Genomic DNA, 15078 nt, shown 5'->3' with positions numbered 1-15078 from the left:
TAGAAGGTGATTATACACGTATGGCCTAGTTATAGGCCTAAATGTACATGTTGCTGGAGATGTATTGTAAAAGCGTGATGAGATAGGCTAGCAAGGCAAGAGAAGTAGAAAGCAGAAACATTGGTGGATTTTACTGAAATATATTTGGTAATTGTACAGTAAGGACTACAGGGACAAAGGAGAGACAAATGTATCATTAGAACACACTCATAACAGACAACAGGTAGGCACACCACACATGACAATCACCCTCCAAAAGTTGAAAACTAATAACATTTCCTCATAATAATTAATAGGATACGACTAAGGAATGTGGACAGTTTCCCTTGGACCTTTCCATCAGACGATTTCCATAGGACAGGTAGTTTCCCTTTCGACATAACCTCCTCTCCCTGGCACCTTGCTACACTATGAGGCCCACTTCCTTCTCATGGTCCAGCAGGGAGCAGCGGTCCTGGTCCTGGAGAGAGTGGGTGGATGGACCTCGGCTGGCCGGCTGGCTGGAGAGGGAGATGGGCACGGAGAGGCGGCTGCCCTGGCTCAGGCGCTCCCAGGCCCCGCGGAGGGAGGGAGGGGTTCGTCGCCGGTCATCCAGACCCACGTGGGTGCTCACCTGGCTGGGGCTCAGGCTCTTCATGTTCCCCTGGGCCCGGAACTCAAACGTCTCAATTGACGTTTTCTTATACCTGGAGCAGGGGGAGGCAGGAGAGGACTGAGGTTAGTTTTAGTAAAAGAGAGTGAGTAAGAGGATGGGGAGAAAAGTGTTAGAGACAGAGACTTGACCTGAAACGGACAAGTGCCATGTTTATATACGCAAAATAACGTGTGAGTGAGTAAGACAAACATCACATAAAACTAAGTGGTATGTAAGGAACCGAAAAGGAGAGAAAGATGGAGACGTTTACATTGTTTGCGATAGATAAAGAGGGCGTTGGAGTGGTTCCAAATCGTTAACAGCGGAGAGGTCAAAGTGCACTGTGTTCAGTCTGGGTAGTGTTCAGTGAGTGGGCTGCTGCTGCAACAGAGACACCATGGACACACTGCCCTGGGCGGCTCTACAGGCAACCGCTGCTTTACTCGGGTTACTATGGAAACGCTTCTCAATGGACCGAGTTTACAGTGAAGAGATTGAGGTACTTGAAAAGTGATATGAAAATGCTCGCATGACGTCCAGTAAAAGTTCCCATCTGGAATGTTGAAAAGTATGGAGGGCAAGTTTGATTGGTTGAAATAAAATCGATAGGGAGATAGATGGAAGGACGGACAGACAGAGGGGCAGAGGCATACACTCACAGTTTTAGCAGGAGGGAAGAGACGACCACAGACACAGAGGAAGCAGCCATAGCTGCTGAACCCATCCATGGCTGTAGGACCAGACCAGCGGGAAGAAACACACCTGGAGGAGTACAGTGCACAACCCAGCTTTACTACATGGATACATGCACACAGGCATCTCACAGACACCTACAGGAAGAGTAGCTGCTGTCTTGGCAGCAGCTAATGGGGATCCATAATAAATACAAAATACAAATACACACACACACAGTCTACTGCACTGTTGGCGCTAGGAACACAAGCATTTCGCTACACCCGCAATAACATCTGCTGAATATGTGTATGCGACCAATACAATTTGATTTGATTTGATACTCACCTGCGGCGATGGGAATCCCTACCAGGTTATAGATGAGAGCGAAGACAAAGTTGATGCGTATCCTCTGAACAGTCTTCTTGGACAGCTCAATACAGGCCACCACGTCTAACAGATCATTCTACGTACAAAGGAGAAAAAACTCAAACAACTAAAGTTCCTTTGGGACAGAAAATACAGCCTGTAGACCTCATCTCTCCCTTTCAAGTAGATCACAACACAAGTAACTAGTATGTAGTTAACATCCCCAACCCCACTCTGCTCCTCACCCTGATCAGCACCACGTCAGCTGCCTCTATGGCCACGTCGGTGCCCGTCCCTATGGCGATGCCAACGTCGGCGCGGGCGAGGGCGGGCGAGTCATTGACCCCGTCGCCCACCATGGCCACCCTCAGACCCCTCTCCTGCAGCTCCTGCACCTTGGCCACCTTGTGGGACGGCAGTACCTCCGCAAACACCTTCCTGATGCCCACCTGGAGGAGGGACAGAGACACAATGCAGACGTGTGTGTAATGAACGCCACGCTGCTTGCTTAGCGAGTACCGCTTCCTCCTGACTCAGCTACAAACCCTCTTGCTAACACACGCCCTCCCGAATCGTCTTACCAGTCGGCACCACAAGAAAATGAACAATTTGTCGGTACAAGTGGCGACACTTCAGAATGAGGAGCACGTTTCACACATCCCCAGGTGCTACGCCTGCCGTCTCTCTCCTTCTCTTACCTGTGTGGCTATAGCCTTAGCAGTACGTCTGTTGTCCCCAGTGATCATGACCACCTCTATCCCCATGCTGAGTAACGTATGGACAGCCAGGGCAGACTCTGGCTTCACTGTGTCTGCTATGGCCAGCATGGCACACAGTACACCTAGCGCACAGGAAGAGGAGATGGAACATGTCCACAACACGGAAAGGTGAGGTTGATGCTGGGGATTGAAACATAGCCCATGTTCAGTATATGTACCTCATAGATAAACCACTGTTGGAGTATGACACAGTCCTGAGGGTCATAGATAAACCACTGTTGGAGTATGACACAGTCCTGAGGGTCATAGATAAAACACTGTTGCGAGTATGACACAGTCCTGAGGGTCATAGATAAACCACTGTTGCGAGTATGACACAGTCCTGAGGGTCATAGATAAACCACTGTTGGAGTGTGACACAGTCCTGAGGGTCATAGATAAACCACTGTTGGAGTATGACACAGTCCTGAGGGTCATAGATAAACCACTGTTGGAGTATGACACAGTCCTGAGGGTCATAGATAAACCACTGTTGCGAGTATGACACAGTCCTGAGGGTCATAGATAAACCACTGTTCGAGTATGACACAGTCCTGAGGGTCATAGATAAACCACTGTTAGAGTATGGCACAGTCCTGAGGGTCATAGATAAACCACTGTTAGAGTATGACACAGTCCTGAGGGTCATAGATAAACCACTGTTAGAGTATGACACAGTCCTGAGGGTCATAGATAAACCACTGTTAGAGTTTGACACAGTCCTGAGGGTCATAGATAAACCACTGTTAGAGTATGACACAGTCCTGAGGGTCATAGATAAACCACTGTTAGAGTATGACACAGTCCTGAGGGTCATAGATAAACCACTGTTAGAGTATGACACAGTCCTGAGGGTCATAGATAAACTGTTGGAACACAGTTCAGGACTATTACAGTATGTGTCCATAACCTGACCCAGTGGGATGTGGAGGCTTTTCCTCTGTTGGACCAAAAAAACAACAACAAAAACTATACCTTTTGTGAACTAACACTCGCACTTGACTTTTTCCCCTTACTAGCACTGACTGCTGATAGCTACTTTATTGAGGAAAAATATACTTACTATGATGGTGATATGTGGTTGTCCCACCTAGCTATCTTACAATGAATGCACTAACTGTAAGTCGTTCTGGATAAGAGCGTCTGCTAAATGACAAAAATGTAAATGTCTGTCATTGGACAGAGACTGTACCATCTATAGCTACGAGGATGGCTGTCTGCCCCTTGGTCTCGTGGCTGGACATGGCGTCGTCCACGTCAGCTCCTACATGAAGCCCGTTCCGCCTTATCCACTCTCTGTTCCCGATCAGGACCGAATAGGAGGGGCTAGCAGAGGCACCTGGACAACACACAAAACATTATTAGCAATGGAGTGGACTTCAAGTCTAGGCAACTTTCTACAGTCTCTCGCTCTCTCTCCCCGTCTCCATATCTCTCTCTATCTCTTGTTGTCTCTCTCACACACTCATCAGGAGAGGAGGTCAAATGGAACTAAATCATGAGTACAACCACAAAGTAAAGCGGTAAAAACCGTGATGTTGTAAAGCAACACTGACCTGACACTGACACGGTGTCACCGACCAGGCTGCTCTCGTCAGTCGTGGCCCCCTGCAGTGTGACCTGCTGGGTATGACAGGAGCCCCGGTCACCCTCCAGCAGTACCTTCTCAATGTTAGACACCTTACAGCTGATCCCACAGCCTGGCACCGACTGGAAGTCCTTACAGGAACCCAGCACATCTGTCTCCAGCTCCTGATATACATACGGACAGACGCATACACACACAAAGACAGACAAACACATACACACATTAGTTCTTTATTCAATTCTTTTGAGCCCTTACTTCACCAGGTAAGTTGACTGAGAACATTCATTGTCATTTATATCAACGACCTGGAGAAGCTATCCAGGGTAAAGAGAATGACTTGTCTGTGTTTATACAGCAGCTAAGGCACAGATACCTGGTAGATATACACTGGACAAAAATATAAACACAACATGCAACGATTTTACTGAGTTACAGTTCATATAAGGATATCAGTCAATTGAAATCAATTCATTAGGCCCTAATCTATGGATTTCACATGACTGGGCATGTGCGCAGCCATGGGCCAGGCCCAGCCAATCAGAGTGAGTTTTCCTCCCAAAAAAGGGCGTTATTACAGACAGAAATAGTCCTCAGTTTCATCAGCTGTCCGTGTGGCTGGTCTGAGACGATCCCGCAGGTAAAGAAGCCGGATGTGGAGGTCCTGGGCTGGCATGGTTACACGTGGTCTGCGGTTGTGAGGCCGGTTGGACGTATTGACAAATTCTCTAAAACGACGTTGGAGGCAGCTTCTGGTAGATTCAAATTCTCTGGCAACAGCTCTGGTGGACATTCCTGCAGTCAGCATGCCAATTGAATGCTCCCTCAAAACTTGAGACATCTGTGGCATTGTGTTATGTGACATTTTAGAGTGGCCTTTTATTGTCCCTAGCACAAAGTGCACCTGTGTAATGATCATGCTGTTTAATCAGCTTCTTGATATGCAACACCTGTCAGGAGGATGGATTATCTTGGCAAAGGAGAAATGCTCACTAACAGGGATGTAAACATATTTGTGCACAAAATTTGAGAGAAATACGCTTTTTGTGCGTATGGAAACATTTCTGGGATCTTTTATTTCAGCTCATGAAACATAGAACCAACACTTTACATGTTGTGTTTATATTTTTTTCAATATAAATGAAATACCCTCACCTCTTTGCAGTGCTTGGCCACAGCAATCCCCAGTGGGTGTTCGCTGCTGGCCTCCGCTGTGCCAACCAGTGCCAGGACCTTACGCAGGGGCAGCCGTGCCCTCTCCCACAGCACCAACACCCTCGTCACCCGCGGGACACCGTTAGTGATGGTGCCCGTCTTATCAAACATCACCGCACCGATCTGAACGGGGAGGAAAGGAGGAAGCGGAAAACACTGTCATTTCCTTTCTGTGTTACTGGTGGTAGCTTTAGCAGTGGAAAATGCCTATCATACATGTACAGCTTCACACTAAGTCACCATAACCGACTCTACCCTGTACCCGGCCCACACTACAGTTTGGAAAACACTGGAAGTTTACAGGAAGCATGTTTCGGTTGGGAGGAAGTAAATAGAGGTGGATTGCCTTGTGGGCCATCTCCAGCGGTTCCCCTCCCTTGATGAGGATGCCGTTCTGGGCTCCGACCCCCGTGCCCACCATTACAGCTGTCGGGGTCGCCAGGCCCAGAGAGCAGGGGCAGGCGATGGACAGGACTGTGATGGAGGCCTGGAAGGCGAAGCGGACAATAACGTCTGTCTTGGGGATGTTCTCATCGTAACCCTGTGAGGTGGAAACACACAAACACACACAGACACACACACACACACTAAGACTATCATTCAGGACTGATCTCTTCATTCATTCAGAAAGTACATAAGGCCATAAGGCTTTGATAAGAGTTTGATAAGCTCTTGTGGTTACTCACAGGAAAGTACTCCTTCACAACGTGGAAGTTGACAAAGCCGATCACCAGCCAGACCAGCAGTGTTAGCACTGAGACAATGACTATGAATGGGACAAAGTAGCCACTCAGTCTGTCTGCAAACTGCTGGATGGGGGCCTAGTCCAACAAAATAGATGTTTCAGATACTTTGAAAATATCATCAATAACTGATTATATTGCAACCTACAGCTTGTGTTCTTGTCTTATATTTACACAGGTAGCTGTATCCTACAATCAAAGACATGTAGTCTTGACCTTGGACATAAAGTGGTTTGTTTACCTTGGATGTCTGTGCCTCCTCCACTAGTTTGACTATCTGACAGAGGGTAGTGTCTGCTCCTACGTGGGTGGCCTGCACCAGTAGAGATCCGTGGGCGTTGATGGAGCCAGCTATCACTGAACTGCCAGGCTTCTTACTCACAGGCATGGGCTCACCTGACCACAGAGAGAACATTGACCACCAAAGAACCACAATGATTCCCAACAACCACCGATATAGACCACTAAATTACCACAATGACTACCAGTGATGTAGTGTTAAGAAAATAAGTAGGTAAACGCTGATCACCGTTAGCAGGGAATAAAGTAATGCTACCTATATTTTTCAATGAATTTTTCCATGATAGATGGGTCATTTAGTGGTATTTTGCTAGCGCTAAATAAAAGAAGGTGCGTAACCGGCGTTTACATGCCTTTACCTTCACTACAACACTGATGACCACAGTCAACCACCAATAGACCACAAAAGGACCATAATGACAGTAAACCGCTTTGGCCCATTGGTTCCCCAACAAAACGGCTCTTACCTGTGATGAGGGACTCATCTGCCATGGAGCTTCCCTCGATCACCTTCCCGTCCACGGGGAACTTTCCCCCAGGCACCACCTTCACTATGTCCCCTCTCTGGACCAGCTCCACCGACACCTGCTCCTCACTGACACACACAGTACAGACACAAGCACACACACACACACGCGCGCGCGCACGTATGCACACACACACACAGCACAGACACAGTACAGATTTATTGCGGTGAAATATTCTCAGAATAGTTTATGGACACAGCTATAAACAGATTGTAGAGAAATCATGGCTAAGGCAGGTTTGATTAAATGAGGCCAATATAATAATAATAAACATCATATAAAATACATGTATTTTTCACAAGTGTTCACTGTGGGAAAATGGGTCTGGGTTTGTGTTCACCTGAGGATGGAGTGGTCAGGACCTAACGTGACCACAGTGGCATCAGTAGCCTGCAGTGACATCAGCTTGGCCAGTGCCTCAGATGTCTTGCTCTGCAGAACAGGAACAGGAAACACAGACAGAGACAATGAGGTGAGAGGCTGTTGATTAAACCTGGGAATTACCAGCCGCCTCAGGATAAGCCTTCAGCTTATGACCTACAATAACCCCCTGGTGATCAACCATCCATAAAGCTGAGAGGAACAGGAGTACTACCAACCAAAACTCCTTTAGCTGTGGTCCAGGTAAAGGAAAGTGGAATGCAACCCGCATAACTAATGGTAGGGGAAACACTGCCATTAGAATTGAGTAGAATAGAATAGAATAGAATGGAATGGAGTAAAGTAGAGTAGAGTAGAATATAATAGAATGGAATGGAGTAGAGTAGAGTAGAATGGAATAGAGTACAGTAGAATAGAGTAGAGTAGAGTAGAATGGACTAGAGTACAGTAGAGTAGAGTAGAATAGAATGGAATAGAGTAGAATGGAGTCGAAAATAATAGAGTAGAGTAGAATGGAATAGAGTAGAATACTATAGAGTAGAGTGAGTAGAATACAATTGAGTAGAATATAATAGAATGGAATAGAGTAGAATATAATAGAGCAGAGTAGAGTAGAATGGAATAAAGTAGAATGGAATAGTGTAGAATAGATTAGAATAGAGTAGAATATAGTAGAGTAGAATAGAGTCGAGTCGAGTAGAATATAGTAGAATATAATAGAGTAGACTAGAGTAGAGTAGAATAGAATAGAGTAGAATAAAGTAGAAAATAATAGAATAGAGTAGAATAGAATATAGTAGAGTAGTGTAGAATAGAATAGAATAGAATAGAATAGAGTACAGTAGAGTACAGTAGAATAGAGTAGTGTAGCATAGAGTAGAGTAGAATAGAGTAGTGTAGAATAGAGTAGAACAGAAAAGAGTAGAGTAGTGTAGAGTAGTGTAGAATAGAGAAGAGTATAATATAATAGAATAGAGTAGAATAGAGCAGAGTACAGTAGAATAGAGTAGAATAGAGTAGTGTAGAATAGAGTAGAGCAGAATAGAGTAGTGTAGAATAGAGTAGAATATAGTAGAATATAGTAGCGTATTGTAGAATAGATTAGAATAGAGTAGAATAGAAGAATAGAATAGAGTAGAGTAGAATAGAGTAGAGAACAGCAGAATATAATAGAGTAGAATAGAGTAGAGTAGAATAGAGTAAAATAGAGTACAGTAGAATAGAATAGAGTGGAGTACAGTAGAATAGAGTAGAGTAGAGTAGAGTAGTGTAGAATAGAGTATAGTAGAATAGAATAGAGTAGTGTAGAATTGAGTAGAATAGAGTACAATAGAGTAGAGTAGAGTAGAATAGAGTAGAGTAGAATAGAAGAGTAGTGTAGAATAGAGTAGAGTAGAGTAGAATAGAATAGAGTAGTGTAGAATAGAGTAGAATAGCGTAGAGTAGAGTAGTGTAGAATATAGTAGAGTAGAATAGAATAGAGTAGAGAAGAGTAGTGTAGAATAGAGTATAATAGAGTATAATAGAGTAGAGTAGAGTACAGTAGAGTAGGTACCTTTGCTATGTGCTCCAGCCACCGGCCCAGGGCAATGAAGACGAAGAGCATGGGCGGGGTGTCAAAGAAGGTGACAGGGCTTTGATTGGCTCTCTCTGCCATCGCCACGACGAGGACCACAACTGAGTAGACGTAGGCGATGGAAGTTGCCAAGACGATGAGGACGTCCATGTTAGCCGTGCGGTGTCTCAACGAGCGGTACGCCTGCATGTAGAAATAACGACCCCCAAAGATCTGATGGAGGAGTAGGAGGTGGGGGGAGGGAGAGAGGAGGAGAGAGAGAGAGAGAGAGAGAGAGAGAGGAGAGACAGAGAGAGAGAGAAAGAGAGACAGAGGAGAGAGAGAGAGAGAAAGAGAGACAGAGGAGAGACAGAGAGATTGCGAGAGAGCGATAAATGTGACTTACAGGTATTATATCATGGACTACTACATACAGTAGATAATCAGTAGTAGGGCTCGGTAGGGTCTTACTGTACCTGGACAGGTGTACAGAGGAGGAAGAAGGCCAGGTTGAGGAGGGAGAGGCCTGGGAGAAGGTTCTGCTCCTCGGGCATAGAGCCACCGTGTTCCCCGTGCTGACTGTCCATCACCATCATGTAGATCATCAAACCCATCACTGGCACCCCAAACACCAGACTGAACAGGAATGAGTTCTTCCACCTGGAACACACACAAACACACACACACACAGGACGCATGCAGAGAGGAGAGTGTGTTAAAACAAATCAAGGTTGATTCAAGAACACGTATCTCAAGTCAGAATCTAAAGACTACCAAAACAAATACTTGCTGTTGAATCTCCTCCCCATGATCCAGGTTGTTCCCAAAGCCTTCAGCTTTCATTAGAGACGCCCCAAAGCCTAGCCCCTGGCACAGACAGAGGTATAACAGTTGTAAGAATATGTACCAACACTGTAATTGCACAATGTGAATGCATAGGTGTTGGAAACAATTATTGGACAACAACAAGGGGTTGGTGATGGAAAAAACAAATTCAACAACTACATTTAAAGAGACATGACAGCAAAGTCAAGTTATAGGTAGCTACAGTGGCTTGCGAAAGTATTCACCCCCCTTGACATTTTTCCTATTTTGTTGCCTTACAACCTGGAATTAAAATGGATTTTTTGGGTGTTTGTATCATTTGATTTACACAACATGCCTACCACGTTGAAGATGCAAAATATATATTCTTTGTGAAACAAACAAGAAATAAGACAAAAAAACAGAAAACTTGAGCGTGCATAACTATTCACCCCCCCAAAGTCAATACTTTGTAGAGCCACCTTTTACAGCTGCAAGTCTCTTGGGGTATGTCTCTATAAGCTTGGCACATCTAGTCACTGGGATTTTTGCCCATTCTTCAAGTCAAAATGTCCCTATATTTAGCGCCATCCATCATTCCTTCAATTCTGACCAGTTTCCCAGTCCCTGCCGATGAAAAACATCCCCACAGCATGATGCTGCCACCACCATGCTTCACTGTGGGGATGGTGTTCTTGGGGTGATGAGAAGTGTTGGGTTTGCGCCAGACATAGCGTTTTTCTTGACGGCCAAAAAGCTTAATTTTAGTCTCATCTGACCAGAGTACCTTCTTCCATATGTTCGGGGAGTCTCCCACATGGCTTTTGGCGAACACCAAACGTGTTTGCTTATTTTCTTCTTTAAGCAATGGCTTTTTTCTGGCCACTCTTCCGTAAAGCCCAGCTCTGTGGAGTGTACGGCTTAAAGTGGTCCTATGGACAGATACTCCAATCTCCGCTGATGAGCTTTGCAGCTCCTTCAGGGTTATCTTTGGTCTCTTTGTTGCCTCTCTGATGCCCTCCTTGCCTGGTCCGTGAGTTTTGGTGGGCGGCCCTCTCTTGGCAGGTTTGTTGTGGTGCCATATTCTTTCCATTTTTTAATAATGGATTGAATGGTGCTCCGTGGGATGTTAAAAGTTTCGGATATTTTTTTTATAACCCAACCCTGATCTGTACTTCTCCACAACTTTGTCCCTGACCTGTTTGGAGAGCTCCTTGGTCTTCATGGTGCCGCTTGCTTGGTGGTGCCCGTTGCTTAGTGGTGTTGCAGACTCTGGGGCCTTTCAGAACAGGTGTATATATACTGAGATCATGTGACAGATCATGTGACACTTAGATTGCACACAGGTGGACTTTATTTAACTAAATATGTGACTTCTGAAGGTAATTGGTTGCACCAGATCTTATTTAGGGGCTTCATAGCAAAGGGGGTGAATACATATGCACGCACCACCTTTCCGTTATTTATTTTTTATACTTTTTTGAAACAAGTTATTTTTTTAATTTCACTTCACCAATTTGGACTATTGTCCAACTGTGTATGTCCATTACATGAAATCCAAATAAAAATCCATTTAAATTACAGGTTGTAATGCAACAAAATAGGAAAAATACCAAGGGGGATGAATACATTTGCAAGGCACTGTACCTCAATCATTCTGATGATGTCACGAGCTCCAAGCACTTCTGGGTCAAACTTGATCTGGGCTTTGTTGGTTGCCAGTGCAACTGAGGCTTCTAGAATCCCTTTGGTCCTGGTGAGTTTGGACTCAATGTTATGGACACACGACGCACACGTCATCCCAGTTACCTACACATGAGATGAGCCAAACAAATTGAAACTTAATGCAGCTGTACCAGACAATACTTTGGGCCGATGTAGGACTGGACTACACATCAAAGCATAGAACATGTATTTAACCAAGCATAGAAATGTATTTCTTCTTTCTCCATGTTGTCTCAGCCAACAAGAGGACTCACAGAGAGGTCCAGTTTCCCGTCCATAACAGCGTTGTCCTCTATCAGCGTGGCACCGAAGCCTAGGCACTCTATGAGCTGTGTTATCCGCTTGGCATCAACAAAACCAGGGTCATACTTCACCTCCGCCTTACCAGCCATGAGGGCAACCAGCACTGAGATGACACCTGGAACACACACACACACACACACACATACCACACACACACACACACACAATGTTGTGCAGTTAACCCCTAGCTAGCGACAGTGGCATCACCACAAAATCATTTTTTATCCTCATGATGGAAACTGTACTGCCAGGTCAAGCGTTCTGCTTAGTGACTCTATGGGTAATGACAGTGACCTAAAGGATAACATCACCCACCTCTGTGTTTGAGTAAGTTCCTCTCAATGTTGGCCACACAGGAGGCACAGGTCATGCCTGTCACACGGATGAAGCACTTCTGAACCTTCCCCTCCTCACCGGCAGCGGCCATCTTGGTAGAGCCAGAGCTACCGTTAATGGAAGTCTTGGTAAGGTCAGAGCTACTGTGAGCCATTTTGGGGGAGTAGGGGGAAAGGGGGGTCTTTGGTCTTTGAAGTGGAGGAGTTGGTAGAGTTTCTGCAGAAGCAGATTCTTTAGAAGAAAAGAACACAACATATTAACAAGACCATTGGTCGGATGGATTATGCATGGCTGGAGAGAGAGGGCTTTCAGTGTAGGGGGGGAAATAAAAGAACCAAACCGTTTCATAATCCGTTTATAAGCTTGTTTTACTGGCCCCAAGTCTGGGTAATTCAAGAACACTTGATGCCACATTAGAAAGCACACTTGTCTCGTTTCCAAGGAGACGTGCCCAAGCGCTGCCTGCTCTCCACCAATAGCAAGGCTGGATGGAAATGGAATGCTTTGAACCGCATTGTCCATTGAGAGCAGTATTACTGTATACCCCCCACTGCCAGACTGCCAATTTGGTGGGTTTGAAATGTTGAAGTAATCCATTTCTCTGCATTCTGTACAACAATGTACGTACTCAGTTGTGCTGCCCCCCTCACCATATTACGTGAAAGAAATGTGTGATTATGAAAGTGCAGTTTGTGATTGTTGTTACATTTCTAAGGTGAAATAAATAATTAAGCATACCTATGAGTGAAGCATCAAATCCCATGCCTTCAATGGCTGCCCTTAGTTCCTCTGGCTGAGTCAGATTGGGGTCAAAGGTGACGGTTCCCTTTTCCTCATTTAACGACACCACTATAGAACACACCCCAGTCATCTCAGAGATCTTCCCCTCTATGGACCGGACACATGAATTACAGGTCATCCCTACAATCCCAATGACTGACGTCTGAGTCAGTGAATCCAAGATGGAGGATGACGCAGGTGTCTCCCCTTGCCCACAATCGATACTTGTGTCTTTGTTTGTAAGAGTTGCGCCAAATCCCATATTCTCAATCTGTTCCTTTAGCTCCTCAGATGTCACTGTGTGGGGCTGAAATCGTACTACTGCCTCTTGCTCGCTCAGAGACACCTTGATGTGCAGAACCCCTGGCAGGGTCCCTATCCGTCCCTCGATGGAGTGCACACAGGACTGGCATGTCATACCCTCCACCCTTATCCTCGTCAGAGACTCTGTGGCCTCTGTCTCCCCGATCTTAGTCACCTCTTCCCCAGCCACGTCCACAATGCCGTAGCCCATGGCCTGGATCTCCAGAGATAACTCCCTGGTAGAGATAGATGATGCGTAATAGTCCACCTGAGCCAGGCCACTGGCCGCGGAGAAGTCGACAGACACCACTCCCTTCAGGCTAGCGATGGGGCTCTCGATGGCCTGGATGGAGGACTTGGGGGTGAGGCCAGAGAGATGGAAAACAGCCCGGGAGAGGGCCCGGGGTTGGGGGTAGAGCTCAGTCTGACTCCCAGGCTCGTAGGCCAGGTTCTCATATGCCGTCTTCTGGAGACACCAGGCCTCACAGGGACACACCTTCTCCTTAAGAGAGGTAGAGGATGAGAGCAGGAGAGAGAGAAAAGTTAGAGATGCACATACTTGATCATGTCAGTTATATGTAGGCTCAGTGTTTTCAGAAGTCAAAGCAGCAACGTTTTTTATAGCCCTTTAAATACTGGATGCCATAAAAAATTTATTGCAATCAGCTGAAGGAAATCTTGACTTGGATTTGTGGCCGCCCCTTAAAAAGGCTTGAAGCAGAGGGCAAGTTAGGTCATGGGTGCTTCACAATGATTTCTCCATTGTCAACATTGTTAGTGACCTACTCTGGAGTGGAGGTGGAGGAGTGTGGCTTTAATATGAGGGCTAGGGTTAGGGTTAAAATGGATGGAGCGCACAGATCAGAGACTGCTGGTGTAAAACAGAGGGGTTGAAAGCCCAATGCATTACTAACAGGTCCAGGACCACATGACCATAAGTAACCCTGCTCACACGGTAACAATGTGACTCTGCTTAGAGTCAACGCTCATCTGGATCTGACACTCAAGTGCCGGGCTAAGTGGAGGAGAGGAGAGGCCAGGGAGCATTCGGTGCATTGGCAGACATTGTGAACACCGCCAATGCCATTTTCTAACATGGTAAAACTACAGGCTACCATACAATAACAAATAACACCACCTCATCTGATGAATATGAACTCGTGGCCTTGTATCACATATGGGCAATACATTTTGTAAAATTATTTTACTGTATGTCCTATGAGGAAAGCCCCAGCTCACACTGTCTGTTAAACAAATACTGAGATACTCCATGTTTGTTGATGGGAATGTAAACTGAGAGAGAGCGTTCTATGTACAGTACAGTAATAACCTCCAACCAAAGGGTCAAGGGATAGATGTGACATGGACACACAACATGGTCTGACTGTCGTGACTCAAAACAATATTTTCACAGATTTCAAATACATCAATTCATAATTTATAAATCAATTCATAATTTTTGTGTGCAGTATAACACCATACATGTATATCTAAAATTGGAATATACATTTAAACAGTTAAACACTAACTGACCGGTTTCTTCTTACCTTCAGATCAGCCTGATTTGCTACGCTCCCATGGTCTACGGTTTCTCCGTCTGGGACAACGGTCCTAACAGCGCAAGAAGACTGACATTCAACCATACAAACCTCAACAAGTCCCACGGCCGACGGCTTCGAAACATATTTAGCAAGGCTACTTATCGGATTTTGCGAAAACATGGTCACTTCTTTGTGGTTCTTTTTTTGTTTCTCATCACACAAGAGAGGGCAAAAGTTCGTGGTTCACGTTTCTATTAGGCAACACGCCACTACAATGTCAGAGAGCGCAGAGTGCAGAGCTGTGCGCATGATTGAAGTCCAGTCGCACTGCTTGCCGCTACCTCTGCCTCTGACAATGACATTATTTTGCGCCCAGCTTTTGGACTAATCGAATTTTATTAGTCACATGCTTCGTATACAACAGGTGTAGAATAACAGTGACATTATTACTTCGGGCCCTTCCCAACAATGCAGAGAGAAAGAAAATATATAAATAATAGAAAAGTAATAACACGTACTAATACAAAGAAAAAAAGCAGTGGGCACT

The 15078-nt window shown here is 45.4% G+C and overlaps 1 protein-coding gene across 2 annotated transcripts; it reads right to left on the bottom strand.

Annotated features, from left to right (window-relative positions):
* Positions 1-124: 124 nt before the first annotated feature.
* On the bottom strand, positions 125-14859 carry atp7b (ATPase copper transporting beta). 2 transcript variants are annotated; one of them, XM_084152858.1, is made up of 21 exons: positions 14538-14859; positions 12646-13492; positions 11887-12138; positions 11523-11686; positions 11191-11352; positions 9530-9606; positions 9216-9399; positions 8740-8973; positions 7144-7235; positions 6744-6871; positions 6218-6372; positions 5920-6054; positions 5580-5774; positions 5174-5356; positions 3990-4185; positions 3626-3772; positions 2374-2516; positions 1921-2124; positions 1655-1772; positions 1294-1396; positions 125-686 (listed from the first exon to the last, which is right to left on the bottom strand). In XM_084152858.1, exons 1-21 carry the CDS (start codon positions 14709-14711, stop codon positions 404-406), a joined length of 4176 nt encoding a protein of 1391 aa, XP_084008984.1. In that variant the 5' UTR covers positions 14712-14859; the 3' UTR covers positions 125-403. The 2 variants fall into 2 exon arrangements, with proteins under 2 accessions (XP_084008984.1, XP_084008985.1); XM_084152859.1 differs by lacking the exons at positions 125-686; positions 1294-1396; positions 1655-1772; positions 1921-2124; positions 2374-2516 and adding an exon at positions 2921-2945 and having other exon boundaries at positions 3589-3772; positions 14538-14796.
* Between the last annotated feature and the right edge of the window lie 219 nt (positions 14860-15078).

The sequence above is a fragment of the Coregonus lavaretus genome, assembly GCF_964263955.1.
Source record: "Coregonus lavaretus genome assembly, chromosome: 35".
NCBI lineage: Eukaryota > Metazoa > Chordata > Actinopteri > Salmoniformes > Salmonidae > Coregonus > Coregonus lavaretus.
The sequence above is the reverse complement of the archived record's forward strand: the minus strand, read 5'-3'. Positions and strand labels throughout refer to the sequence as shown.